Below are 24,351 nucleotides of genomic sequence, written 5' to 3' on the forward strand. Positions count from 1 at the left end.
TAACTAATATGCAAAAAGAGAATGAAGATCAAAACTAACATGATATCTTTCTGGTAAATTACATATAGGATCTTAGTAATAACCAAATTCCACCTTGATGAGTTGTTTGGACATGAAATTTTTCTTTATATCATTTTGATGGTAATTTTATTCTCAAATAACATTTTGCGATGAATATTGTATATTTTAACATCTTGATAAGTTATGATTTTTTTTTTAATTTTATTTTAAGCAAAGTGAAATATATTCTGTGCATCGCACGAGTTAATGACTAGTTTATATTATTATCAAGATTATATTAATTTTAGATTTATCAATTGTTTAGTACATTTTTTTAAAAATAATTATCAATTTAAAATTTAATTTGGAATTATTAATTTAATTTAGTTTTAGAAAGAAATCTTATTCCTTATTTTAGTGAGATAATTATTTATACTTGATAATTTTTTCTTTTATCTTTATTGAATTTATTAAAATATATAATTATATATACATTTATTTTATAAGTTTTTTCATAAAACTGCGCAACCATCTATAACTAATATAATATAATATAATAGGATATGATATGATATATATATTTTTTTATATGATCTGATATATTTTTTCATAGCTTGTCATTAATTGTGAGTTGGGGTCTTTTGAAAATTTTTGTGTGTATCATTACTCTTTTGAGACTCGCACCCAAAAAAAAAAGTTGAGAGAGAGATCATCAATGGCTTCAAGACCAAGAGGTCGTCCAAGAAAGGTTCTATCTATTTGATCTTTTCCCTCTCATTTCTCTCTCTCTCTCTCTCTCATATTTTCTTCTCTTAAATTAAATTCTTGGACACAAACACAATCCCTCATTGTATTATTAAAAATTAAAAATTTTGTCTCTTTCCCATGTTATTTTCTGTCATATTCTCACACACACACACACACACACTTTGTTTTGCAGAAAGATACTCGTCTGGCTGCAGCACTTGACGCCATGCGCCCCTATGGATTTCCTCAAGATTTGGTCGAAGTCACCGTAGGAGAGCTACTCAATGTGGGTCAGCTTTTGTTTTTGTTTTTGTTTTCTATGTTTCAATGTGTTTTTGAAAGCAAAAAACAATAATGGGTTTCTGGGTTTTGGCTCAGGTTTATGGTGGAAATGAAGGATGGGTCTTTATTGAAGATTCTTCTTACTCTGTCCTTGTTGAAACATTACTTGAAAAAACAAATGCTCCACAAGATCAGCAGGTAAAATTTGTTTTTTTTTTGGTTATATGCTACATAAGTATTCATTTTTCCCCTTTCATATGCTTTGATTCCTTTTATTGTTACATGCAATTTGAATTACAGCTCATTAAGAAATGTGATTTCTTTTATGCTTGATATCTTAGTGTTAAAAAAAAATAATAATAAAAAAAGAAAAGAAAAGAAAAGAAAAAACAAAATGAAGTATAACTTGCTTGGGAAATCAGAGTCATCCACCTTTAATTGAGCCCAGACATAAATGGCTTAATTGAGGGAAGTTGTACTTAGGCATTATGCATTTATGCTAATTTGTCCATTTCAGTTTATATAGCATCTATATGTAATAAAGCAAAGTTAGTGAACAATCAAACCAGTTTAGCCGTTGCATTCTAGAGTCCTGATATTATTTACATTCCATGATTTCACTTGTTAAGAAAGAAACATACAATAATTTTGTTGTTGGTTGGCTCTTATTCCATTGGGGGTTGCAATTCTGTGAGACGTGCCTATGCCTTTCAGAAACTAACGAAGCATTGAAGCTATATCTGGAAAAGGAGTATAGCACTAAATGTTGACTTAGTAGTTAGAACTACATCACCATGCCTTGGGCAAGCCATGTTCATTATTTCATTTATTCTGTCGAAAACTAGGAATGCATACTAGTTGTTTCCCAATTTACAGCTGCAAATTTTTAAGTGGTGCTGGTGAGTCTGTTACATAAAAAGAGGTCATAATTTGAGATATAACTTGATTCACTCCTCCCCTGTAGACGAAAACCCTTAACAACAACCCCCCCCCCCCCCCCCCTCTTTTCTCTCTCGCTTTCCCTATGAGGAAACCCATAGTTATGTGTTGTTCATAGGTCCTGCAAATTTTAACATGGAGGTTAACTGATGTTGCAGTTAGGCTCCATAATGAAGACTGAAGTTCATTTTTCTCTTGATACTCGCCAAATTATTCTCTAATTGACTGATATCCCTAATACTTGATCCCCTATGGCAATGACTCACTGTGTTATTATCTAGTTTAGCGGAGTAATACTAATACCTATTTCTGTTAGTTCTATATATTCTATACAGCTTTGTGGTTCATTAGTTGAACTTCTGTGATAATAATTTATTGGCTCTTGCTAGTTTATACCTTGCACAAGAGGAATTAATTGTACAATGTATTCATGAAGCTAGTTTGAACCTTCACATTATTACTAATCAAATTATTAATAATAATAATAATTTCATTTCCCAATTATTCTTGAAGGATGATTCTCCTCAACATGATCCGGGAGATGCAGATAATAGAGAATCTTCAGCTGTTGGGTCATCCATACCTACTTGCTCCAACTCAGGGGCCAATGCTATGTTGCTAACGAACCAGGCTTTGGACTCGGCCTCACAGCCTAATGAGGCTCCAGACAGTGCACATGAATCTCGTAATCAGCTTTTATTCATTTACAGCTTTTGAAATAATATTTTACTAAATTTCTTTCTTTTTTCAACAATCAACATATAAATTCAAGCACAATTAACCAAAAGGTTTATGTGTGGTTGACCCATAAATAAATTGCAGGAGAACTTCTCTGATACTTTAATCATGTTATGTATGCTCTTATATTGCAGATGGTATGCGTTATCTCCCACCGGCAGCAAGTTCTGGTGGTGCTGAAGCTCCTGGGGATAGGCTTGCCCAGTCACCTCCACCTAATGCGGATGGTATGCGTTATCTCCCACCACCACAGGCAGCAAGTTCTTGTGGTGCTGAAACTTTTGGGAACAGTCTTGCCCAGTCACCTCCACATATTGCAGATGGTTTGATTTATCTCCCACCACTACCACCAGCAAGTTCTGGTGGTGCTGAAACTCTTGGGAATAGTCTCGGCCAATCACCTCCACGTATTGAAGATGGTATGCGTTATCTCCCACGGCCACTGGCAGCAAGTTCTGGTGGGGCTGAAACTCTTGGGAACAGTCTTGCCCAGTCACCTCCACATATTGCAGATGGTATGCGCTATCTCCCACGGCCACCGGCAGCAAGAACTGGTGGGGCTGAAAATCTTGGGAACAGTCTTGGCCAATCACCTTCACATATTGCAGATGGTATGCATTATCTCCCACGGCCACCGGCAGCAAGTTCTGGTAGGGCTGAAACTCTTGGGAACAGTCTTGCCCAATCACCTCCACATATTGCAGATGGTATGCACTATCTCCCACGGCCACTGGAAGCAAATTCTGGTGGTGCTGAAACTCTTGGGAAAAATCTTGCCCAGCCGCCTCCATATATTGCAGGTAGTATGCGTTATTTCCCACCACCACTGGCAGCAAGTTCTGGTATGCGTTATCTCCCACCACCACATGTGAACCAATTCCCACTACCAGATATTCGTCCTACCCGAAGGAGGCGACCTTACCATGGCTGGATTAGCAATGATGAGGAAATTGATCTAGTGCAACTGACACCAGCTCCATTGCCAGAGGGAATAGCAAAGTTGCTTAAGCAGCTAGATAAGTAGAGAAAGCCTAACCTCATTTGGTTGGGAGAGGATAGAAAGAGCATTTGGTAGGGAGGATAGATGATAAAAAATGGGAGGTAAGAAAAACTGGAAGGATAGAAAGAATATTAATGATTCAAAAGTGATAGGATAGAGAAGAAATTAGTTGAAGGACGAAAACTGATGTAAATTTCCTTATATTTGGCTGAAAAGAAAATGAGAAAAATGAAAATTTAAATTGTATAGATTTTTATGTTATGCACACATATGAGAAGTAGTTGTTTCCCATTATTTTTGTATAGTGCGTGAAGGGTTATTACAATAATGCAATAGCGTATTGGTATTTAAATATTGAGTAGAGGTTGCAACCTTAAAATTTTCTCTCCAAAAATGAAACTATGAAAACTTGTCTTCCAAAATGAATCATGTCGAGCAATTTTTTATTTTTATTTTTTGGCATAAAAGGGAGCCAAGTATCCTAAGGGGATCTCTCAGTATAGGCTTAAGCCTTGAAAGAATAAATAAGAAGCCTAGGTTGGACTCCATTGAGAATGATAGGGCTGAAACAATGGGTTCTATCTCCTGAGCAGGCCAGGTGCAGGTCTTCACAATTCAGCCTGAATATAGGCTGAGACCTGCCCTAAACTCAGACAGGACAGCAAAATGAACAGGTCTACCTGTGTGCAAGGGCTTATTTAATTTATGGTCTCATTACAATATGGAGAATTGTGAGTAATACTGTTAAAAAGCTGTTGGTCATGCCAGTATTTTTGTTTGAATATTTTAGATGTGTAGATGTGACTGGAGACTACAGAGCTAAAAAAATACAGATGAAGATAAGCTTGGCTGCAATAGGCCTTTTGTGGACTGCAACTGATTTCATTGCAAAGGGCATCACCCATAGGCTTGTGGAGGAAAAGGAAACATGTTAGAATGCCATTGTTAACTTATTAGCCCATCAATTGCCTTTGCTGTATGTTCTCAAAATGTGTTTTTGTTTTTGCTCTTCAGTAACATTTCTGGAATTTCTGATGTGCATTCTATTCAAAAGCAAATGGCTGGTGAAAAGGCAGAACAATCACTTGACATTTCTGATAATGTGAATAACGAATTCCCTTGATAAATATAGTTGACTGTGACAAGTTACTGTTCTTTGTTTTCTCTTTACTTTAAATCTTGGAGCTGATGAGAGGCTAAATATAGGATATCATATTTGTGATAATGGACTTCTTTTTACTATTAAAATGCCTTTTCAATCCCATTGGTGACTGATCTACAAAGCAAGGCTAGAAGACACTGAATAATGGTACTTATTTTGCAGTAACTGAGGTCCCGGTGCATCGTAAGAGTATTGATGGCTTAACAATTAGTTCGTTTAGACGAGTGCTTTTATGTTTCCTTAAGTCAGATAATATAGGATGTGAATGTTTAGGCCCAGAGAGAGCCGAAAGCTCCTCTATAGGAGTGATTTAAAATTTAGGAACTGATTTAGCAAATTTTGAGCTTCGCTTCTTTTTTCTTCCATAAGTGGAAGTAGTGTTGGGAAATTTGTTTGATTGCTTATAGCCTATTTCTTTTTCAATTTTAGAATTGTTGTTATCCGTTTTTTTGGAGTTTGTAACATATCTTAAACTAAAAATGAAACCGGTCAAAAAATTTGATAGAAGAGCATGGTGATGATTACGCAGCAATGATTACCTAATTGTTGGCCTTGTAATGATGATGACTTGATGAGCTATGGCCTAATTCTAAATATGTAGTTAAACAGTCCAGTAAAAACATTCCCAATATCTGTGGACTAACCAAGTTTCGGGTCCAGAGAACTAAGGAATGCATCCGAAAAATTGGAAATCAAAGAGAATAAATATGTACAAGATGATGGCTGTCAATTGGCTATGGGAAAATCGAAGATTCTGCTTCATGGTATGCAGAATGCACATGCAATCTCAGATCACGTAGAATGTGCTGGAGATAAAAGACAGACTAGTGAAGGAACTGGTAGTACAAGCTAATAGCATCTCGGGGGACAATATAAAAATGTAATTTTTTTTCTCCTCTGTAGATTATAGTCATACAGGGGCCACTTAATCCCAGACATACATGATAAATTCATAATTGTCCTGTTGAAACTGGTAATAATAAAAGAAAAAAAGAGGGGAAAAATCGCCACATAATGGGTCCCCCAATTGGTTTCAAGGAAAGTTGGCCATTCATATATTTCTACAATAGCAGATTTTAGATCCACAAGTATTCGTTCAGCTTTCTTCATAATTCTCTAATAGGCTTCTTGTGCTCAAGATCCTGTCGTTAGAATTTTAGTAATTACTCAGTTGGGATACTTAAAATTAAACCCTAACAGTCATATGTGACACAACAGATATATTCAAGTCAGATTTCCAGGAGTGTGAGAAAACAAGATGCACTGAGTAGAACTAAATAGCAGTAAATGCAGCTATCATATCATAAAAAATTATCCAATTCATGCACTAGTTTCCGTCCAAGGTTGCAATTGACTCCTTGAGAAGTTTCCGAGCTTCTTCTCTTCTCCTGAACAAGCAATTAAACAAACAGTAAGGTCAATTTAATAAGCATTTTTATCATAGTGACTACATGTTCACTGCCCTAGGACATTACAGCTTCATTACATATAATGCAAATGTTGAGAAGAAACTTATAATGCTTAAGATGAAGGTTCCTACCTTATGGTATAGGAAAACAACAAGAGGCATATATTGCCAATCAACTTTGTTTATTCTAACAATTTCAAGAAGAATAAATTCAAATTCCCTCCTTGGAAGTTTATGGCTACACACCCAAATGGGTCTTAAACCTACAACCTCACCCTCTACCATGTTCTTACAAGGGGAGGAGGTACCATCTGAGATAGAACCAAGTGTGTCACTCAGACCCTAAAGTCAGCATGCAATGTCAGCTGTAATTCATAGATAATTGGCCTATATATCATAAGCTGCCTTTTAAGGCAAAGAAAGACAACGCTATCAGTAAACGCCATGCTGAGGGCAAGGACAAGCTGATTTCAAAAATCAATTTTCTTGTGCTTATAGAGTTCCACATACAACATTAATGATATTTCCTAGCACAATTACAACACTGCACCAGCCTACAAGAACAGCTTTTATTAAGATGAGAGGAAAAAAACAAAAACACATCAACATCATTATTCCTCCATCTCATGCCAACACATAAATTGTAATTGAGTTGAACCAAGTCCAGGAATGAACTACTAGAGGTTGGCATGAAAAGCAGTCGTAGAGCACCTTTTGGAATGTCCTAACGTTCATGGTCAACTTACGTAATTCCTTTAAGGGCTCCTGCTTCTCTGTCTGTTGGTCTAGATTTCCTCTAACCCCACGATCTCCACCATGACCAACCATAGGTTAAAGTTGTAACCTTTAATTCAGATATAAATATTACGGCTTAGATCTAGGATGCTTGCTCTAATACCACTGGATACGGTGAGAAATTAGTTCTAGGGTAGAAGGGTTTAAGAAAACTTAGTTCAAGGGTAGAAGAAGGGTTATTTAAAAAAATAAAATAAAACCAATAATAAACAAGATTAAATCAAAGAAGAAGATAATAGGAATGAAGTTGGAACAATCAAATATCGATTGCTAGGATATAAAACAGCTCAAGAAATATTCAAATCTAAAATTTTATAAAATATATAAGAAAAGACTGCCTACAATGACTCAAATGAGGTGATATTTATAATAGACTTTAGTAACCCTAGAGTCCTATCCATTCAACTTGCATATAACAATCAAATCCTAAGCATTTAACTTCATTTAAAGGTCACATTCTATTCACAAAAGCTTTAAAAATACTATAGACATAATAATAACAAAGCATAACTTAAGAGAAATAAATGACTGGTCCTGAGATAGCAAATGGATTGAAAAACAGAGTAATGGGCCTTTGGGCTTAAATTTTCCGACATCACTCTCCCTGGTTCAACAGACACACAAAGGATTATTATTAATTTATTTCTATTTTTAAATATCTAAATGCTATTAATTCAGCATGTAAAATGAAGTCATCCATCCAACAATCTTAAAAGGGACAAAATGCAAAAGCAATTTTCTCACTTAAAAGCTCAATTGTAATTATCACTCTCTCACACACACAATAACAATCAAAGGATTAAATTTCTTTTTTTATTTTGGAACTAAAAGCTATACATTCAGCAGGTAAAATTACAACACCCTTCCAATGATCTTACAAGAAATCAAGTACAAAAGAAATTTCTCATATAAAATGCTCAAAAGGAAGACAAACTTTTTTTTATAAGTTCAAAAGGAAGACAAAATTACACACACTTTCTAAGGTCATACCTCTTTATATCCTCCACAGCTTGTTTACGGCGTTGTATTTGGAGTTCTAGAATGTGAATTAACGTTGCTCGAGCCTATAAGGAAAAGGACAATATATGATGAAGTAGATTCTTGAAAACCATCCAAAAGAAATGATCACAAATAATCTAGAATGATTTTACCTGATGGGGACGCAATGAATTGAGAAGGTGGTGTAAGTTTTTAAATATTAGGGATATTTCCTCCACTCTCCTTGCATACTGCGATGGTCTCTCAACAAGAACATCAGCGAGCTCCAAAATATGCAGCTGCAACTCTCTATTAAGGGACCTCAGTTCCTTCTTAAAATCTACACAAATAATAACAGACAGCATTTTTAAAAAATCTGGTAGCAAAAAATTCTTGGGGGGAAAACAGAAGAAGATAAAAGCATTCAGAGTACAGTAGCACTTAACCACAAAAGAAGAGAGGGGGACCAGGGGGTAGGTTACATAGTGCACTACCAACTGTTTATTTTACCTACCAATTGTATCATAATTTGATGAAATACGTGGGCAAACAGATAATCAGCTCTCTCTCTCTGTGTGGGATGTAGGGCATTTCACATGGCAATGGGGTCATGGCCGAGTATTCCATGTGCAGATTTACTTGTACTTTCTTTTAAATGTGTTAATAATTATGGACATGTAGATAATTATTGGTAGTTGTAAGTGCCAGCATAGTTTGTTCTGGAGTTGTTAGCATAACCAACTCCTTAGTGTATAAATAGCCTAGTCATTGTAATCTAACTTTATGATAGTATGAGAATTTTCCTTTCAAATCAGAATTGAGATCTGAGACTAACAATACGGAAACCAATTACTTTGAATAATTTCCTTCATCTTTGCAGAAGTTTCAAAAGGCTGCAATGGTAGACAATGTGCTAGAGAGATTAACAATCAGAAAACCCATAAGATCTTATGTGTATGGAAATATCCAGATTAAGAAAAGAAAAAAAATCATTCATCACTAGTGTCCAAACTAGTTTAAAAAACAGGAGGGAAAGAGCCCCCTCCTAATGGTGCTTTCTACACTTTTTATCAGTAATCTGAAAAATAATGAATTACTCAACATTCAAGAAGCAAGGAAGAGAGAAGAGGAAAAAATTAATTCTACTAGTAACCTGACCAATTTATTTGGGAATAAAAAAGGAAAAAAACTCTTATTATCAAAGAAAGGAGAACTTCATAAATGATCAAGTAGTTGACTAAGTAGTAGTTGCAAAAGATTTAGTAAATGCCACAGAATCGTACCGATATTTGGTCCCTTTGGGTATAGCTGGCGCACTCCTTGTTCTTCCAAGGTTGGAAGCACATCATCGGTCTATACAAAATATTGGAAAATTTATCATGGAAAAATAGAATAATGATAGAAGACTAATAATTCAATCATAATATAAGCTTGATGATTTCATCAAATCCAAGCTTTGGACTTAAGACCTACAAACTAAAGATATTAAAACCACCTTCCCTGTTTACACATTTTCAGGAAATCCCCTTCACTTTCTATTGTTACTTGTGAACAAACAGGTGATACATTCTTCAAATTATTAAATACAAACAATAGTTCAGCACAATTAGCTTTCACATAAAAACTCTGACTAAACATTACACCTAAAAATCGAAACTAGGATATTCACATGTATTTTGCAAGAGAGAATAAAAAAAAAAAAAAAAAAAAGGGAATTCTCACAGTATAGTTGCTTCCAAAACAAACATAAGTCCCTTCAATAGGAGGGGGAGGCTCAGGAGCTGACTTTGGATTTTGTAAGTAATCTTTGTATAGTCTGTAATACGGTGGTGGTGGCGGGTACGTAGCTGTTGCCATTAGAAGCTCTTCCTAACCAAACCCTGAACATCAAACAAGTTCATGACAAATATAAATTCAACTGTAAAAGATTTCCACAAAAAAAAGAAAAAAGAAAAAAGTTAAACCAGCATGAATTTTTGAATTAAAGGTTTTCCAATGCAACAACTCATTTCCTCCATTTTTTTTTCTAAAAAATCAGATAGCAGGAAAATCCAACAACTAAACCTTAGTCCCAATCTTTTTTTGGGTTGAACATGGTACCTTAATAGATTATTTATGGTCGGCCACACGTATTCTTGTTTGCCGTTCTATTCTATCCGAAGTTATAATCTTTGTTACATCCTTAATTGACATGTTTACTTATGTTATTTTTGGACTACATGTACCAAATCCAACAACCCCTAAAAGAAAGGGTTAACTCCAAAACTTAACACATACCATGAACTAAGCAAAAATAAAGAAACCCAATTCATATAATCCAATGCAAAACCAAAATGAATACACGAAACCCAAAAAAAGAAAAAAAGAAAAAAAAAAGAACTTACAACTCCAAAAATCAAAGAGCTAATTTTGATATGCTTAACAAAGTCTTGTAAATAACCCACAAATAACAAGACCCTAAGCTTATAGACTATACAACACTGTAAGATCACAGTTGCATTGAATTTGAATCAGAGAAAAATTATTGTAGAAAAAAGAGATATATAAGTAAAGAAAACGAATCTGAAAATTGAAAAGCGTAGAGAAATAGAGAGATTGAAACTCAAAAGACAGGGACACGAAAATGAGAGAGAGCCAGGAAGTACCTGTTAGAGTATCGAAAAGTTGTGTAGTTGAATTCTTCTTCGCTGCTCTAGTTGCTCTGTTTCCCCCTGATTTCAAATCCCCAAATCCAAATCTATTTCTTTATTTATTTGTTGGCCCAAACGGGGATTTGGATTTGGAAATCCATGTTTCCAAACGGGCTTTTTTATATTAATCTCAAAAAAAAAAAAAAAAGTTTAACAAGTGATTGCTATTGGTTAATAAAGTTTTAAAAGTGAAGTTTCTTAACAACAAAAAAAAATAAAAAATAAAAAATGAATGTTATTGACACTTCTATCAACCCTTCGTTATTATTATTATTATTTTTATCTATATTTAAGTCATATGATGATTTTTTTTTTTATTAAAAACTTGCACATGGTGGTTAAAAAAAAAAAAACTTTTTAAGTTGGGTCTCAAAAAAGTCTCAAAAAGTTTACAACACTGTAAGTGTCGGTTTGAAAATCCTATAGTTTTTGATAGCCTATTTGTATAATGTTTATCAAAAAAATACTAATATTTAGTAGTTTTCACTTTTTTTTTTTTTTTTTTTTTTTTTTTTATTTATGTTACATGTGACAAAAAGCTACTAATTTTATTATTATTTTATTTTTAAAAGGTGAGCAAAAAAGAAAAATGCTAAAAGCTAAAAAAAATTTTGCCAAACAAAAACATAGTGCAAGTATTACTCTCAATTTTTTTTTTTTTTTTTTTTTTTTTTTTTTTTTTTTTTTTTTTTTAAGTTGAGCCTTGGCATGATGATAATTATCTTTTAGGAGTGTGCAGGCAACCTACTGATCTGTTAAAATCAACCTGATCTAACTCAACCTACTGGGTTGGATTGAATTTTAGGAGTTAGTGGATCGGGTTGGATCGTCAAAGCTGTGAAGTGTAAATTGGACCAACTCTAATAAGAGGAAAAATATACCCACAAATTGTGAGAAAGGAGAAGCACATATAGCCAATGCATCGTATACGTTCTCCCAATATAAGAATTCCATTTTGGGCTAGCAAGGTGGCAATTTGGTAAAAAAAAGGTGTCGTTTATTCGTTTTTTTTATTCGAAAATAACTATAAAAGCCAAACTATTTTATTAGTTAGCTAAGATTTTGAAACTATTTTGGTAGCTAACAAATCGAGTGCAGAGAACTAGATTTTGCTCTGAGAAATTGCACTTGGAAGTTGGAACTTGAGTGTGAGACACTCGATTTCCATGTGCAATTTCCTATAGCAAAATCGAGTTCTTTGCACTCGATTTGTTAGCTACCAAAATAGTTTTAAAACCTTGGTTAATTAATAAAGGCGTAAATGCACTTTTAGTCCCTATATTTTGACGTTTTTCCATTTTAGTCCCTACATTTTAATTTTTCCACTTTTAGTCCCTGATTCAAATTAACGCGTTCTATTTTGGTCCTTTCCGTTAAGCCACCAACGGAAATTGCTTAGGTGGCAAACTAATACTAACGTGATCAATTAAAAAATAATAAAAAAATTTAATTAGCATTTAAAAAATGCCATGTCAGCTTTTTAATAAAACAAAATTTATTAATGAATTTTAACAAAATTAAAAAACAAAAAACAAAATTAAAAACAATAAAATACATTTTAAACAAGAACACAATCACAAATTTAAACATCAACATAAGAACATGAAGAACAAACCCAGAACAAAACACAAAACACAAACATTAACGCAAGATCACAAACACAAAGAACACAATTAAAAAAAAAAAAAACATAAACTCCTAAGACCCATAAAACAAGATCACCACCTAAAACTCACCATCAACACCATCATAACGCCATCCACAACCCACAATCCAAAATCAACCAAAGAACCACACCATAAACCCACGAAATCAACCCACAACCCATAAACTCAGATCGGTGAGGAGCGAGACCAGTGGCGAGTTGGCGGCATGTAAGGTCGATGACGGTGAGATCGGCAACTTGTAAGGCAGCAGTGGTGAATGTATTCAACCTCTGATTCAATTCCAAAACTCAACCCAAAATTAAAGTTGAGCAGCACCCAAAACTCCTCGAACAAAATCATCCACCACCACCGCGAACAAAACCCCAGCAACCGAAACTCAAACAAACCCCCAATAACAACCACTGAAACTTAAAGAAACCAACCCAGCAACCACTGAAACTTAAAGCAGTTGGCGGATTTAAACCCAAAACCACCGATTCAAACCCACCCAGCAATCACAAGCAAAGCCCAGCCAATCCATTATCGTCGCTAACTCGCCTCCACCACTGCCTATTACCCACCACCACCACCACCAAACAGCCACAAACACAGCAAATCCAGATTAACAAACATGTCCCACATACAAATCGACGGACAATCTTGGCCTTCGTTGCTTTTCGGGCTTTGGTTTCAGAGAGAGAGAGAGAGAGAGGGGGGGCAAAGGATGATAGAGGAGATAGAGGTGAGATTTACTGATCGATTGATTGAATCCAGTGACTAGTGGGTTCAGCTCTAATGTGGTTTGCACAACTTTGAAGCCCAGGTATCGATGTATTGATGAGAAAGTTGTCGCTGGGTGGTTTTGTTCAGATCTGTTGGTGGTGTGGGTGGTCAGTGGAGTGGTGGTGGGTTGGGTTTTGCCAATTTGTTGGTGGTTGCTTGGGTTTGCTGGGATGTGAGATTTGGAGGCTCAGATTTCATTTTACTGGGTTTGAATTTAATTTTTTTGGTTTTAAATTTGCTGGGTTTGTGTTCTTGTTAAAATATATAATGTGTTCATGTTTAATTTATCAATTTTATCTGGGTTTGTTTTTTTCATGTGGATTTTATTATTTTTCTGGGTTTGTGGGTTTGATTTGTTGGAGGATTCGGTGGAGGAAAGGGATTTTGATTATTTTAATTTTCTGGGCAACCCCGAAGAACATGAAGAACATGTTACTTTGTTCTTCTGAAAATAATGAAAAGAAAAAAAAAGAAAAAAATTTTAATTACTCTTTTTAATTGGTTTATGTTTGTTATTGTGTTCTTTGTGTTTGTGTTTATGATCTTGTGTTAATGTTTAAATTTGTGTTTGTGTTTTTTGTGTTTGGTTCTAGGTTTGTGTTGTTTAAATTTGTGATTGTGTTCTTGTGTGTTCTTGTTCAAAATGAATTAGATATGAATTGATGGGTTTTATTATTTTTAATTTTTAATTTTGTTTTTTAATTTTGTTAAAATTCATTAATAAATTTTGTTATATTAAAAAGCTGACATGGCATTTTCTAAATGCTAATTAAATTTTTTTATTATTTTTTAATTGACCTCGTTAGTATCAGTTTGCCACCTAAGCAATTTTCGTTGGTGGCTTAACGGAAAGGACCAAAATAGAACGCGTTAATTTGAATCAGGGACTAAAAGTGGAAAAATTAAAATGTAGGGACTAAAATGAAAAAATGTCAAAATGTAGGGACTAAAAGTGCATTTACGTCATTAATAAAATAGTTAGAGGGATTTGATTATTTTGGAAAAAAAATCCGTTTATTCTTAGAAGAAACGACGTCGTCTAAGACTGGGTTTTTTTCAAAATAACATAACATCTTCGTTGATAGGTTTTGTTCTTCTGGTTTTTCGTGGTCTTCGTTGATTATCTTCCTTTTCGTGATTTCTGGGTTTTGAAGGTTTCTGGTTGTGTGAGTGAGTAACGGAAAAGGCATGGATGAAAGAGCATCCTTATCAAACAATATGGAGGATGAGGAAGCAGAAAAAGCGAGTGAGATGAGGATATTCGTGGGAGGTTTGGGAGAGAGCGTGAGTGCTGAAGATTTGCAGAGGATGTTTGGATCATTGGGAGTTGTTGAGAGACTTGATATTGTCAGGACCAAATCTCGCAGCTTTGCCTATGTCGATTTCTCCCCTTCTTCTCTCAAGTCCCTTTGCAAGCTCTTCAGCACTGTAAGCAAAAGAAAACACTATCAATCCTTTTTCTTCCTCTTTATTATTACTTACTCGACACCAATTGCTTTTTGACGTAGGCGATGGGGTTTGAATCCCAGGTCTCTTGTTTGACGACGAGAGACTTTACTAGTTAAGTTAACTGGAACCCATAATTTAGTTTGGAATAAGAATTTGTTTATGTTGTTTAGTTGAATTCATTGCAAATACAAGACCAACTTTTAGACTTGTACATAATATAGCCATGCTTCCCCATGTGGAATTTTGTTGGGTTTAATTTGTTGAGTATGTATGATTAGGACTAAGCTCTCCATTTACATGCGCATACAACAAGCCATTTTGCAATGTGTAGATACAAGTATAGAACATTGTGTCTCCAACCCATTAACAACAATGACAACAACAAGTCTTAATCCCAAAATTTTGGGGTCGGGTATGGACCCTCAACAGATTAGTTAGAACTTAGAATGGGAGAAGGTGCCAACCGAGCTAGAGCTCAATGGCTCTTTGAACCATGTGAGATTTTTTTGTGCACAATTGCTCTCGGAAATACTTCAACTGGTGACAGATAAATATTGTTTTAGGGTGAACCATTCAATTGCGAATTTTGGGTGCATAATATGGAAAATGGAACAAGTTGAAGAGAGTCAATGGCTCTAAGAACAAAAGAATAACAAAAGCATTAACTTACCATAGTCCCATGGCACTCCCTGTTGTGGATTGTCAAACACTATTCTTTGTTTCTCTAGTGTACATATATTGTAATAGATATCGTATCCAATGGTGCAGAAAATAAAATAACGATGTTGTTGCAAAACTTGGAATTACAATGTGCTACGCTGTAGCAACATAATAATCAAATGCCTTTAGTGAGAGATAATGGTAAAATATCTGAGTAAAGCAGGGCTCTAGCACCTGCTACATGGACGTGAATGATATCAAGTTGTGTATTTAGTTACCTGCTGTGATGTGTTATCTTGTTGTACAATATCTATATGCCCCTTCTGAGTTCTCTTTGAGAAAACAGTATTATGTACACAACTAAGCTTCTACTGCATACCCGTATGGCTCCAAACAAGCTACTTGGTTAGGTTTATTCTCTCTTGCCAATGATAATAGGACCAAATGGTCTCTCTTCCTCCAAAAACAAGGGGAGAAGGATGAGGTCACAGGTTCAATCCTGTACAGGTGCATCATGAGAAGCTGGAACTTCTCTTTTCCTTTTCTTTTTAACATGTGCTGGATTTTATTGCCTACACTGATCCCCTCTATGCAACTACACAGTATAATGGGTGTGTCTGGAAGGGAGGGAGGTTGAAGCTTGAGAAGGCTAAAGAACATTATCTTGTCCGTTTGAAACGAGAGTGGGCAGAACAAGCTGAACTTGCAAGTAGGGCACCTAGTAATGGTTTTGATGCGAATGAAGACATATCCTCTTCCAACAAGCCTAAGAAAGACCTTAATTCAGAAACAAAGCAACTTCGGATTTACTTTCCCAGCTTAAGAAAGGTGAATATGGGTCTGATATGTATGTTTTGATTTTCATTTGCACAAGTTGATGTGTCTCATTTTCTCTTAGCATATATACAATTTTATGTGTCTACATATGGACAATTCTCATTTGCACTCAACATCACTGCATCAAAACAACTGGGATCAAGCATTTGAATGCACTGTTGCTTGAAACTGTGCCTTTGCTTGGTTATATATGAATCTGTTGTGCAGGTGAAAGTATTGCCATTAAGTGGAAGTGGAAAACACAAGTACAGTTTCCGAAATGTTGAGGTTCCTCCTCTCCCAATTCATTTCTGTGACTGTGAAGAGCATTCTATTGATCCTCAACCTGCAAAAGAAAAACAAACTAGTGATCTAGAAGCACAAAGTGGGGGCATAAATGAGGAAGAGATTAACATAATGAATTCGGTGATGAACAAGCTCTTTGAAAGGGAAAAGGTATTGGATGCTGCACATAGTGGAAATGGACAGGCGAAGGAAAGAGATAATTCTGCCAAATTGATTTCTGGCTTGCAATTTGATGAGAATGAAGCAGACTCTGAAACGGATGAAGATAATCTCATAATTAATGTGGTGAAAAGGAAAAACAATAGGATGGATTTTTTAGGTGTCCAGGAAAAGGAGCGAATTTCTGAAAATCAGGTAGAATTTTAAGGTTCAATTTGTAGAGTACAATTGTTTTTTCCATTTTACTTATACTGATGATCCCTATACTTTCTGCCTTTCTGGCCTAAATTTCTCTATCTGTATTGGACTCCCAGGACTCGGGATTTAGTGGCAAGCGAACTTCCAAGGATGGGCAAAATCAGAATGCGCTCAAAGAGCAGAAAAGGAATACCGCACCTCCTAACAAGAAGAGGAAATCACTCAATGAAGAAAGTGATGAAAATGGGTCTCTCTCTGCTATCACTAGAGGCAAGGGGAAGTTAAAAACCCATTCAGATGAGTCAGCTGTATTGGGAGCTCAACTGGCTGAACCAGAATCTGGTATCCAACAATCAGCTCCAGTTGTTTCTTGGTCTCAGAAGTCTTCGTGGAGAGCTCTTGTTGGTGATAAGAGCAACACTTCATTCAGCGTCTCACATATCTTGCCAGGCATTGCCTCTAGCAAGGAACAGCAACCAAATTTTGATGGTTCATCTGTGCCTGACTCCACTTTCAGCAAAAACGACAACCTAGTAAGGCATGGACATCACTTGGAAAGCCATTCAAGTGAAACAATTAAAGAGGAGGACTCCCAGGACTCGGGATTTAGTGGCAAGCGAACTTCCAAGGATGGGCAAAATCAGAATGCGCTCAAAGAGCAGAAAAGGAATACTGTACCTCCTAACAAGAAGAGGAAGTCACTGAATCAAGAAAGTGATGAAAATGGATCACTCTCTACTATCACTAGAGGCAAGGGGAAGTTAAAAACCCATTCAGATGAGTCAGCTGTATTGGGAGCTCAACTGGCTGAACCAGAATCTGGTATCCAACAATCAGCTCCAGTTGTATCTTGGTCTCAGAAGTCTTCATGGAGAGCTCTTGTTGGTGATAAGAGTAACACTTCATTCAGCGTCTCACATATATTGCCAGGCATTGCCTCTAGCAAGGAACATCAACCAAAATTTGATGGTTCATCTGTGCCTGACTCCACTGTCAGCAAAAACGACGACTTAGTAAGGCATGGAGATCACTTGGAAAGTCATTCAAGTGAAACAATTAAAGAAGAGGTCACAGAAACTCAGCCTGCCAAACCTAGTGCAGCTTCAACTAATTCTGGCAGAGGTGCTGCTTGGCTCCAGAAATCCTCTTGGACACAATTGATTAGTGAGAATAACAATAGTTCATTTAGCCTTGAACAACTTTTGCCTGGTATTTCTTATGAAAAGCAAGTGCAAGCAAAGCCCAATAGTGTGGACATTGTTGATTCCACCAACGGCGAGCACAGTGATTTAAGGAAAGATGATAATAGTGAATTGCCTGGAACTGGATCTACTATTTTGGTAACTGGAAAGGACGTTAGGAGTACTCCAGAGAAACATCAGCAGACTGTTGTGGGTAATAATGAGGCCCCTGCTCCAATATTTGAGAGAAAACATGATTCAGCACCAAAGCTAACATCTACTAGGAATGTTACAATTGGTGAAACTTGTTCTTTTATGAGAAGTGCTGCTTCTCTGAAAGAGTGGTCAAAAACTAAGGCTGCTTTAAGTGGGTCACTCAAGAGAAAAAGTGGTGAGAAATAGATGCTTTCAGTGCGTTTGGAGTTATGTTTTAAGTATAAGGTGTTTGACATTGCCATCAAATTTAAGAGCACTGTCCTAACTTTTGCTTAATTTTGGGGTTTTACTCTGGATCAGGCCTCTTTGTATGTACTTTTGTTTCATTTTCTATCTGTTTTGTTATGGTGCGGAAAGGAAGAATATTTACTATATTATGTTCTGAGTGTTCACATGATGTTACTTAAAGCAGACAGCTGAGAAGCATTTCAAGGAATTCTCTCTTTCTTGTACGTGTAATTTTCTTGTTATCATTAGGGGTGAAAAAAAGAAAAAGAGAAGTATTCTATTGTTTTATAAAGAAAGCAGCCTTTTACATGGCAGTCAATCAATTTTACAACTTTCACTTAAATTGATCGAGAATCTCAATTAAGGAAATAAATTTCATACATTCTTTTTTCCTTCTCATTTCTGCTTATCTAAATAACTTTTTAATTTTTTTTTTAAATAAAAATTTTGGTACAATTTGTGCATAATATATATACATGAAAAGACCCTCCAACCCTACTGGTTGAAGTGGTTAACTTTTTTTTTTTTTCTGCATTACTATCAACTATGGTGTTGATGAAGCCTTTTTGGGGCTTTTTATTGTCGAGGCCGCTTTTGACCACTTAACTGTTCAGATTCAATAGAATCGGAGTCAGAGGGTTTATGCTTTGACAGTGAAGACGAAGAACTGTCAGTTTTAGACTCTGCTCGTCTTGGCGGGGAGGCACTGGCAGGAATTAAGGGAGCCCCAACTTTCTCTTGCTCTTCCAAAAGTTTCTTCAAGTACTCTCCATGCTGCTCTATGAGTACTTGAAGAGACTTTTGTACCTACTCAAACCAAAATAATTATATACACATATCATTACAAACCAATTAAAGTTAAAAAGAAAGGTTCAAGGCAAAAAAAAGTATTTAAAAAAAAAAATCAATACTAGTCTAGCAGTTAGCTTCACATGAATATATGTATATATTTAGTACACCTTGAGCTGTTCATGGAGCTGCCTTTGAACTTCAATTTGCATACGCAAAGCCTCTGTAATTGACATGTTTCTGCTACAAAAAGCGAGTTGAAGTAAGAGAGTAAATCTCTACAAAAGGAAAAAGGGAAAATAAAAAAAGAGACCACAAATTTGACCTTGTTATACATTCTTCATTATCATTGTTGGTTGAAGCTGACTTCTTTTGTTCAAAGCTGGAAGTCTCTCCATCTTAACAGCACAAAGTTAAAGCATGTCAGATGTCACTGTTCAATTTCACAATTATCTAAAGGGCCTTTAAAATAGAATCAATTCAATATCAGTGCATATTTTTCATTCTGGTAAGTGGTCTAAAATAAAATCCACCAGCGAACTTTTCAGAGTCAATTTTTAATTAGCCCTAAGCTTACTTTTTTACAGAACATTATTGTACAACATTTGAAAAACATATTGTCTTCAAATTTTGGGAAACTAAAAATACATTTGACTGAATAAATCTGAAGCAAAGAAAGGCAAGACATGCCAACATTGAGAAAATCAAAATGAGAATCGGAATGACTAGGAACTGCCTCTTAATGTTGCATTTGGATGAGAAAAAAAACAGTTTAATCTGAGGGCTTGAAGAAGTGAGAGAGTGGGATTTTTTGAAGGAAGATAAAACTTAAAGCTAGATGAAGAAAAACATGTATAAAAAAACCAGAATGAACTTTGTTTTGCAACATTATCTTTACCATGTTTCAACTCTGGCACATTCTTGGCAAGTCGGTATTTCTGCAGATCATATTCCTCAAAAAGGTCAGTTGATATGGAATAGATGTTTAAGCTTCAGTATGATTAAAGCCACATTGTGTAACTAAAAGTTACCTGCAAGTGGCTCTTGATATGGTAGATGTTTAAACCTTCAACATTCATGAGCTTCGATATGCTCTTTGGAGTAGCATCTATAATATATAGCAGCAATTGTGAGCGATAGAAATTAAAATCATGTAGATCTTCCTGATTATTTAAAGATGGTTTGCTCACTCTCAGGGCCACCAAGTTTGTCGACTGCATCTAAGAAATGCTCATGGAGCTCTGATGTCCATCTTATTCTTGCCTTATGTGCCACTGTAGCCTCTGGAAATTCTTGTTTTGAATTACTCTGGTCATTCATATGCATGACTGAAGGACAATCATTCTTGCTGTTTTGCAAGTCTGTGATCGCAATTTGTGAAATTTGTGGTGATTTATATATTTCCTAATTAAAATGAATAAGATTATTCAACAAGAAATGCTATGAACACACACACACAAACAACCCTACTTATAAAGGTGGGAGGGGGATTTGAACTTTGATTCTCCTAATAAAGGAAACCATGAAATGCCACTGAATTACGCCAGCTTAATTCAATCATACAGGAGTTATTAACTCTAATTTTCCTTGAGAACCAAGATCACATGACGATGTTTATATAGGAAAGAGTTATCATATTCATGGTTTCAATGTTTATCATTTTTGTGGATGTGTGTATAGATAATTAAATGTGTACAAGAAAAGGGGTAAAAATCATTAGATAGTTGTCTTTTGAAGGAACTTATACAAAAATAACTAAATAAATAACTATAACTTTCCTGCATTGCTTTAGAAGATCTTTAGAGTCCAGATGATGCTTGATTATTTGATTGAGGTTACATTTGGATTGGGCTGAAAAACCTAGTGTCTGCGTCTGGCGTTTTTTTTTTATTTTTTGCACGTGTTTGTGAGACTTATGGCTACTATTCATGCACTGTTTATGAACAGTAGTCGCAAAGTTTGACTTTTCACACTCTTTTTCAGCCAATCAGTGCACACTGTGCACTGTTCACGGACCCACAAATTTCACTTTTCAGCAATTTTTTCATTAAAAATGGGTCACACGGTACTATTCACATATTTAAAAATTATTTTGCTAAAGTGTTTTTCAGTTTCAGGTTTAGTTTTCAGTTTTCAACTGCATCCAAACAGACCAAGGTTCCAAAGTGAGATAAGTGACTTGATCTCATTCTTTCTATGCTCTATTTGAGGAAATTCAAAGCAAAAATTACTCAGTAATCAAGAAAATAGAGGTGGAGAGAGAGAAGGCTTTAGCAGGTAATGCATTTTAAGTACTTCATATGTGTAAACTACGTACGAATATGTAACAAAGTGGCACTCACAGCAAGCCTAGGGTTGTCACTGGTATCATCTATAGCTATGTTGAGCTCTTCAGAAAAATTTTGTAATTCCAACTGCTGTGATAATGTTAAACTGTCACTTGCATAATTCTCGCCCCAGAAAGTACCATCAGAACATTGTCCAGGAATATTGTATTCGAATCCCTTCATCAAGACAAATGATGTCTCTTTCACACATCTACCATTTACACCTCCACCTGAAGGCAATGAAGACTTTGGTGAATTAACAGCAGGAAGGTACCCGTCGGAGTTCGGGGGATTTGGTAGGAAAGGTTGGTTTCCAAGATAGCATGAAGTCTCAGGGCTTGTTGAAGATGAAAAATGTAAACTAGTACAGAACATAGAAGATGGAGCATACGTGCTTTTAGGATTTTGGATACAAGAGCTATCAGATTCATTAGACAAATGTTTTGCATATAACTTGTCTTTTGGCGGAGTTTGTGTAAGGGAATTGGGCGGTTTTGGTTGTATGCAGTGGGGGAGAACAGCTGCTGATGAGCTGCACTTCAATGAATATTGGTCTTGTGAATCCATAGTCGATGTAATATGAACAGGAGAAGATCCAATCAAGCGTATTTGCAAAACCCCTCTAGGATTTTCTCCTTAACTTATTGAAGTATTTCTGTGGAGATTCATGGCCTTCAAATATAAGCTCAATTCTTCTTCAACTCTGTAAAAGTTGTAAATCAATCACATTACTTTGAAGTTTGAAAACAGATAGATTAAGACATTAAAAACACTATGGAAAAAAGATACATAGTGAGCAATAGCAGTATCATAGTTTGAGTTTATGAGCTTTTTTGTTTATGCATATGCTTGCAGAAACATTTTGTATTCAAGCACAGACTTTGCAGTAACATCTTGTATTCAAGCACATATATGCATCTCGATTTCAGCATCTTAGACCAGTCACCCAAACCACATAAATCTGAAGTTTTTAGAGGAACAACTCCACATGAGACCAATACATAAATGGGACTAGGAAAGGCACAAGACATATCCTTCACTTGGACAAGATAATGCCAGCAAATGGATCAGACACATAACAAACCGATCAGACACATGGTAAGAGCATATCTTTGTCACTTTCAGCTGGAACTATTATGCAATTCAGAGTAGGCAATGGCCCAAAACAAGCAAACAACATATGACTCAAGCAAGCAAAGAAGCCTGCAAGCTCAGGTGGCACTCAAACCAGATCCTTGCTATTTTACATTCCATACCACATATATTGGCAGTGGCACAAATTAGGCAAAGAAAGACATAATTCTCTAATAGAAATTTCCAGTAATAGAGCATAAGTGATAAGACAGTTCAGCTGAATGAATCATTAATTAGATGCATAATAATGTGACAAAACATCTGCACAACATAATGACAAAAATAGTGAAATGGAGAGAGACATCTAATCAAACAGTCAATAAAATCCTCCAGTTTGTTCTCCATCAAGATTACCAAATTCAGAATGATCGTTGTTAAGTTATACATCTTTTCTTTGTTCCTTAAGAAGCAGAGGAAGAGGTGTTAATATTTTCCTCATTAATTCAAATTGTATATGACCAATATCCAAATATATAAGTTATTTAGCTAGCCATGGTAAATTATGAATTAATTTGTAATATATAAAATCAACAAACAGCATGACATCTCACAGAAGAATTATGCCAAATGAAAATGGAGGGACTATATAAATGCAGAATATATATGTAGAAACTGTATCAGAGAAAAAAAAGAAAAGAAGATAAACAAATATATCATAATACTTATAGAAATAATAACAACCAGAGAAACCTCATCCATTCCCATCATCGTAGCATCAAAAAATACATCTAATATTATCATGAAAGAACTTGAAACAACCACAAAAAGAGATAGAAAGAGAGAGAGATACCTAATAAGACTGGTCTAAATTAATGGAGTACACACATACGCTAGATAGATTCTTTAATATATGTGTTTATCCATGTTGGAATCAGAAAAAAGAGAGGGCTTAATAGCCTATAGCAAGTACAACACAAAGTGCACAACTGGCATTTGGATAAACTAGTTTATTGACGAATAGCAAATGAAATGGTCATGATGATAATGATTATGATAATGATCAGTAATTGAACATCGTTCAATCACGTAAACCCACCTTGCTTGGTTATGTCTAACAACACACGTATGTCATACGTGTCCATCAAAAGTTGATTTTCAACTTTATCTTTCTATATATATATTCACAATATGTGTTTGGTACCTTGTTCAAAACAGAAAACTACAAAAGAAGTTGACGAAAATTTTAAAGTGGCAAGTTTGGACAGGTTGTTACGAGGATTATTCTCAGAAAGACAAAACTCATTGGCCACATATTATTGGTTGCTGTATTAAAATTTTTAAGTAGTCATTCTAGAACCACTACTAATTATAAACCAATTTTCAAAACTATCTAACACGATAAACTGTGAACAATTATTTATCATTTTCATATAAATCCGCTATATTTTTTACGTCACTAACAGTCAGTCACATCAGATAATTAACTGACTTGATACGCAACGCTCTCTAAGTTAAACAACTCATGATGAGATATTTAAGCGCGTGAAAAACAAACGTCAAGACTACGTTGTTGGTTTTTTTATTGGATTGATTGATTAATGAATGAAACCCAGAAGGACTGACTGGGTTTAAGATAATACGTTGGCCTGCACAGCTCATTGTTTTTCTTGAGTATGCAATGCAATGCAATGCAAGGCACCGTGATGGAAGAAGCAAGCAAGGTCATTGATGATCGCTTTCTCCCTCTTTAAGTTTTTGTTCTTCTAGCCCACAAAAGCAA

General features: G+C 35.3%; 4 protein-coding genes across 6 annotated transcripts; 2 read left to right on the top strand and 2 right to left on the bottom strand.

Annotated features, from left to right (window-relative positions):
- Nucleotides 1–637: 637 nt before the first annotated feature.
- On the top strand, nucleotides 638–4,000 carry LOC126706644 (uncharacterized). The gene is made up of 5 exons (XM_050406179.1): nucleotides 638–748; nucleotides 941–1,033; nucleotides 1,126–1,227; nucleotides 2,482–2,653; nucleotides 2,841–4,000. Exons 1-5 carry the CDS (start codon nucleotides 716–718, stop codon nucleotides 3,728–3,730), a joined length of 1,290 nt encoding a protein of 429 aa, XP_050262136.1. The 5' UTR covers nucleotides 638–715; the 3' UTR covers nucleotides 3,731–4,000.
- Nucleotides 4,001–5,899: 1,899 nt separating this feature from the next.
- On the bottom strand, nucleotides 5,900–10,861 carry LOC126706317 (mediator of RNA polymerase II transcription subunit 7a). Its single transcript, XM_050405730.1, has 6 exons — nucleotides 10,695–10,861; nucleotides 9,772–9,929; nucleotides 9,333–9,402; nucleotides 8,223–8,389; nucleotides 8,062–8,135; nucleotides 5,900–6,256 (listed from the first exon to the last, which is right to left on the bottom strand). Exons 2-6 carry the CDS (start codon nucleotides 9,904–9,906, stop codon nucleotides 6,196–6,198), a joined length of 507 nt encoding a protein of 168 aa, XP_050261687.1. The 5' UTR covers nucleotides 9,907–9,929; nucleotides 10,695–10,861; the 3' UTR covers nucleotides 5,900–6,195.
- Nucleotides 10,862–14,231: 3,370 nt separating this feature from the next.
- Nucleotides 14,232–18,589, top strand: LOC126707341 (protein REPRESSOR OF SILENCING 3). Of its 2 annotated transcripts, XM_050406947.1 has the most exons (5): nucleotides 14,232–14,596; nucleotides 15,881–16,105; nucleotides 16,322–16,753; nucleotides 16,873–17,286; nucleotides 17,767–18,589. In XM_050406947.1, exons 1-5 carry the CDS (start codon nucleotides 14,357–14,359, stop codon nucleotides 18,337–18,339), a joined length of 1,884 nt encoding a protein of 627 aa, XP_050262904.1. In that variant the 5' UTR covers nucleotides 14,232–14,356; the 3' UTR covers nucleotides 18,340–18,589. The 2 variants fall into 2 exon arrangements, with proteins under 2 accessions (XP_050262904.1, XP_050262903.1); XM_050406946.1 differs by having other exon boundaries at nucleotides 14,233–14,596; nucleotides 16,873–18,589.
- Nucleotides 18,590–18,636: 47 nt separating this feature from the next.
- On the bottom strand, nucleotides 18,637–23,587 carry LOC126707342 (myb family transcription factor PHL6-like). Of its 2 annotated transcripts, none has more exons than XM_050406948.1 (8): nucleotides 23,422–23,587; nucleotides 21,513–22,200; nucleotides 20,361–20,574; nucleotides 20,202–20,278; nucleotides 20,069–20,108; nucleotides 19,496–19,568; nucleotides 19,341–19,410; nucleotides 18,637–19,188 (listed from the first exon to the last, which is right to left on the bottom strand). In XM_050406948.1, exons 2-8 carry the CDS (start codon nucleotides 22,062–22,064, stop codon nucleotides 18,958–18,960), a joined length of 1,257 nt encoding a protein of 418 aa, XP_050262905.1. In that variant the 5' UTR covers nucleotides 22,065–22,200; nucleotides 23,422–23,587; the 3' UTR covers nucleotides 18,637–18,957. The 2 variants fall into 2 exon arrangements, with proteins under 2 accessions (XP_050262905.1, XP_050262906.1); XM_050406949.1 differs by lacking the exon at nucleotides 23,422–23,587 and adding an exon at nucleotides 23,313–23,401.
- Between the last annotated feature and the right edge of the window lie 764 nt (nucleotides 23,588–24,351).

Source organism: Quercus robur, chromosome 11 (assembly GCF_932294415.1).
Source record: "Quercus robur chromosome 11, dhQueRobu3.1, whole genome shotgun sequence".
Taxonomy (NCBI): domain Eukaryota; kingdom Viridiplantae; phylum Streptophyta; class Magnoliopsida; order Fagales; family Fagaceae; genus Quercus; species Quercus robur.

Bases quoted from the DNA above. Each gene is read 5' to 3' on its own strand.
- LOC126707342 (XM_050406948.1), bottom strand. From the start codon at position 22,064: ATGGATTCACAAGACCAATATTCATTGAAGTGCAGCTCATCAGCAGCT. The intron at 20,279-20,360 runs GTGAGCAAACCA...TATATATTATAG, and splicing joins CAAACTTGGTGGCCCTGAGA to ATGCTACTCCAAAGAGCATA. The intron at 19,411-19,495 runs GTCAAATTTGTG...TTTTTGTAGCAG, and splicing joins AATGAAGAATGTATAACAAG to AAACATGTCAATTACAGAGG.
- LOC126706644 (XM_050406179.1), top strand. From the start codon at position 716: ATGGCTTCAAGACCAAGAGGTCGTCCAAGAAAG. The intron at 1,228-2,481 runs GTAAAATTTGTT...TTATTCTTGAAG, and splicing joins ATGCTCCACAAGATCAGCAG to GATGATTCTCCTCAACATGA. The intron at 2,654-2,840 runs GTAATCAGCTTT...CTTATATTGCAG, and splicing joins AGACAGTGCACATGAATCTC to ATGGTATGCGTTATCTCCCA.
- LOC126707341 (XM_050406946.1), top strand. From the start codon at position 14,357: ATGGATGAAAGAGCATCCTTATCAAACAATATGGAGGATGAGGAAGCA. The intron at 14,597-15,880 runs GTAAGCAAAAGA...GCAACTACACAG, and splicing joins TTTGCAAGCTCTTCAGCACT to TATAATGGGTGTGTCTGGAA. The intron at 16,754-16,872 runs GTAGAATTTTAA...TTGGACTCCCAG, and splicing joins AGCGAATTTCTGAAAATCAG to GACTCGGGATTTAGTGGCAA.
- LOC126706317 (XM_050405730.1), bottom strand. From the start codon at position 9,906: ATGGCAACAGCTACGTACCCGCCACCACCACCGTATTACAGACTATAC. The intron at 9,403-9,771 runs GTGAGAATTCCC...TATTTTGTATAG, and splicing joins GTTTTGGAAGCAACTATACT to ACCGATGATGTGCTTCCAAC. The intron at 8,390-9,332 runs GTACGATTCTGT...TTATTTGTGTAG, and splicing joins CCCAAAGGGACCAAATATCG to ATTTTAAGAAGGAACTGAGG.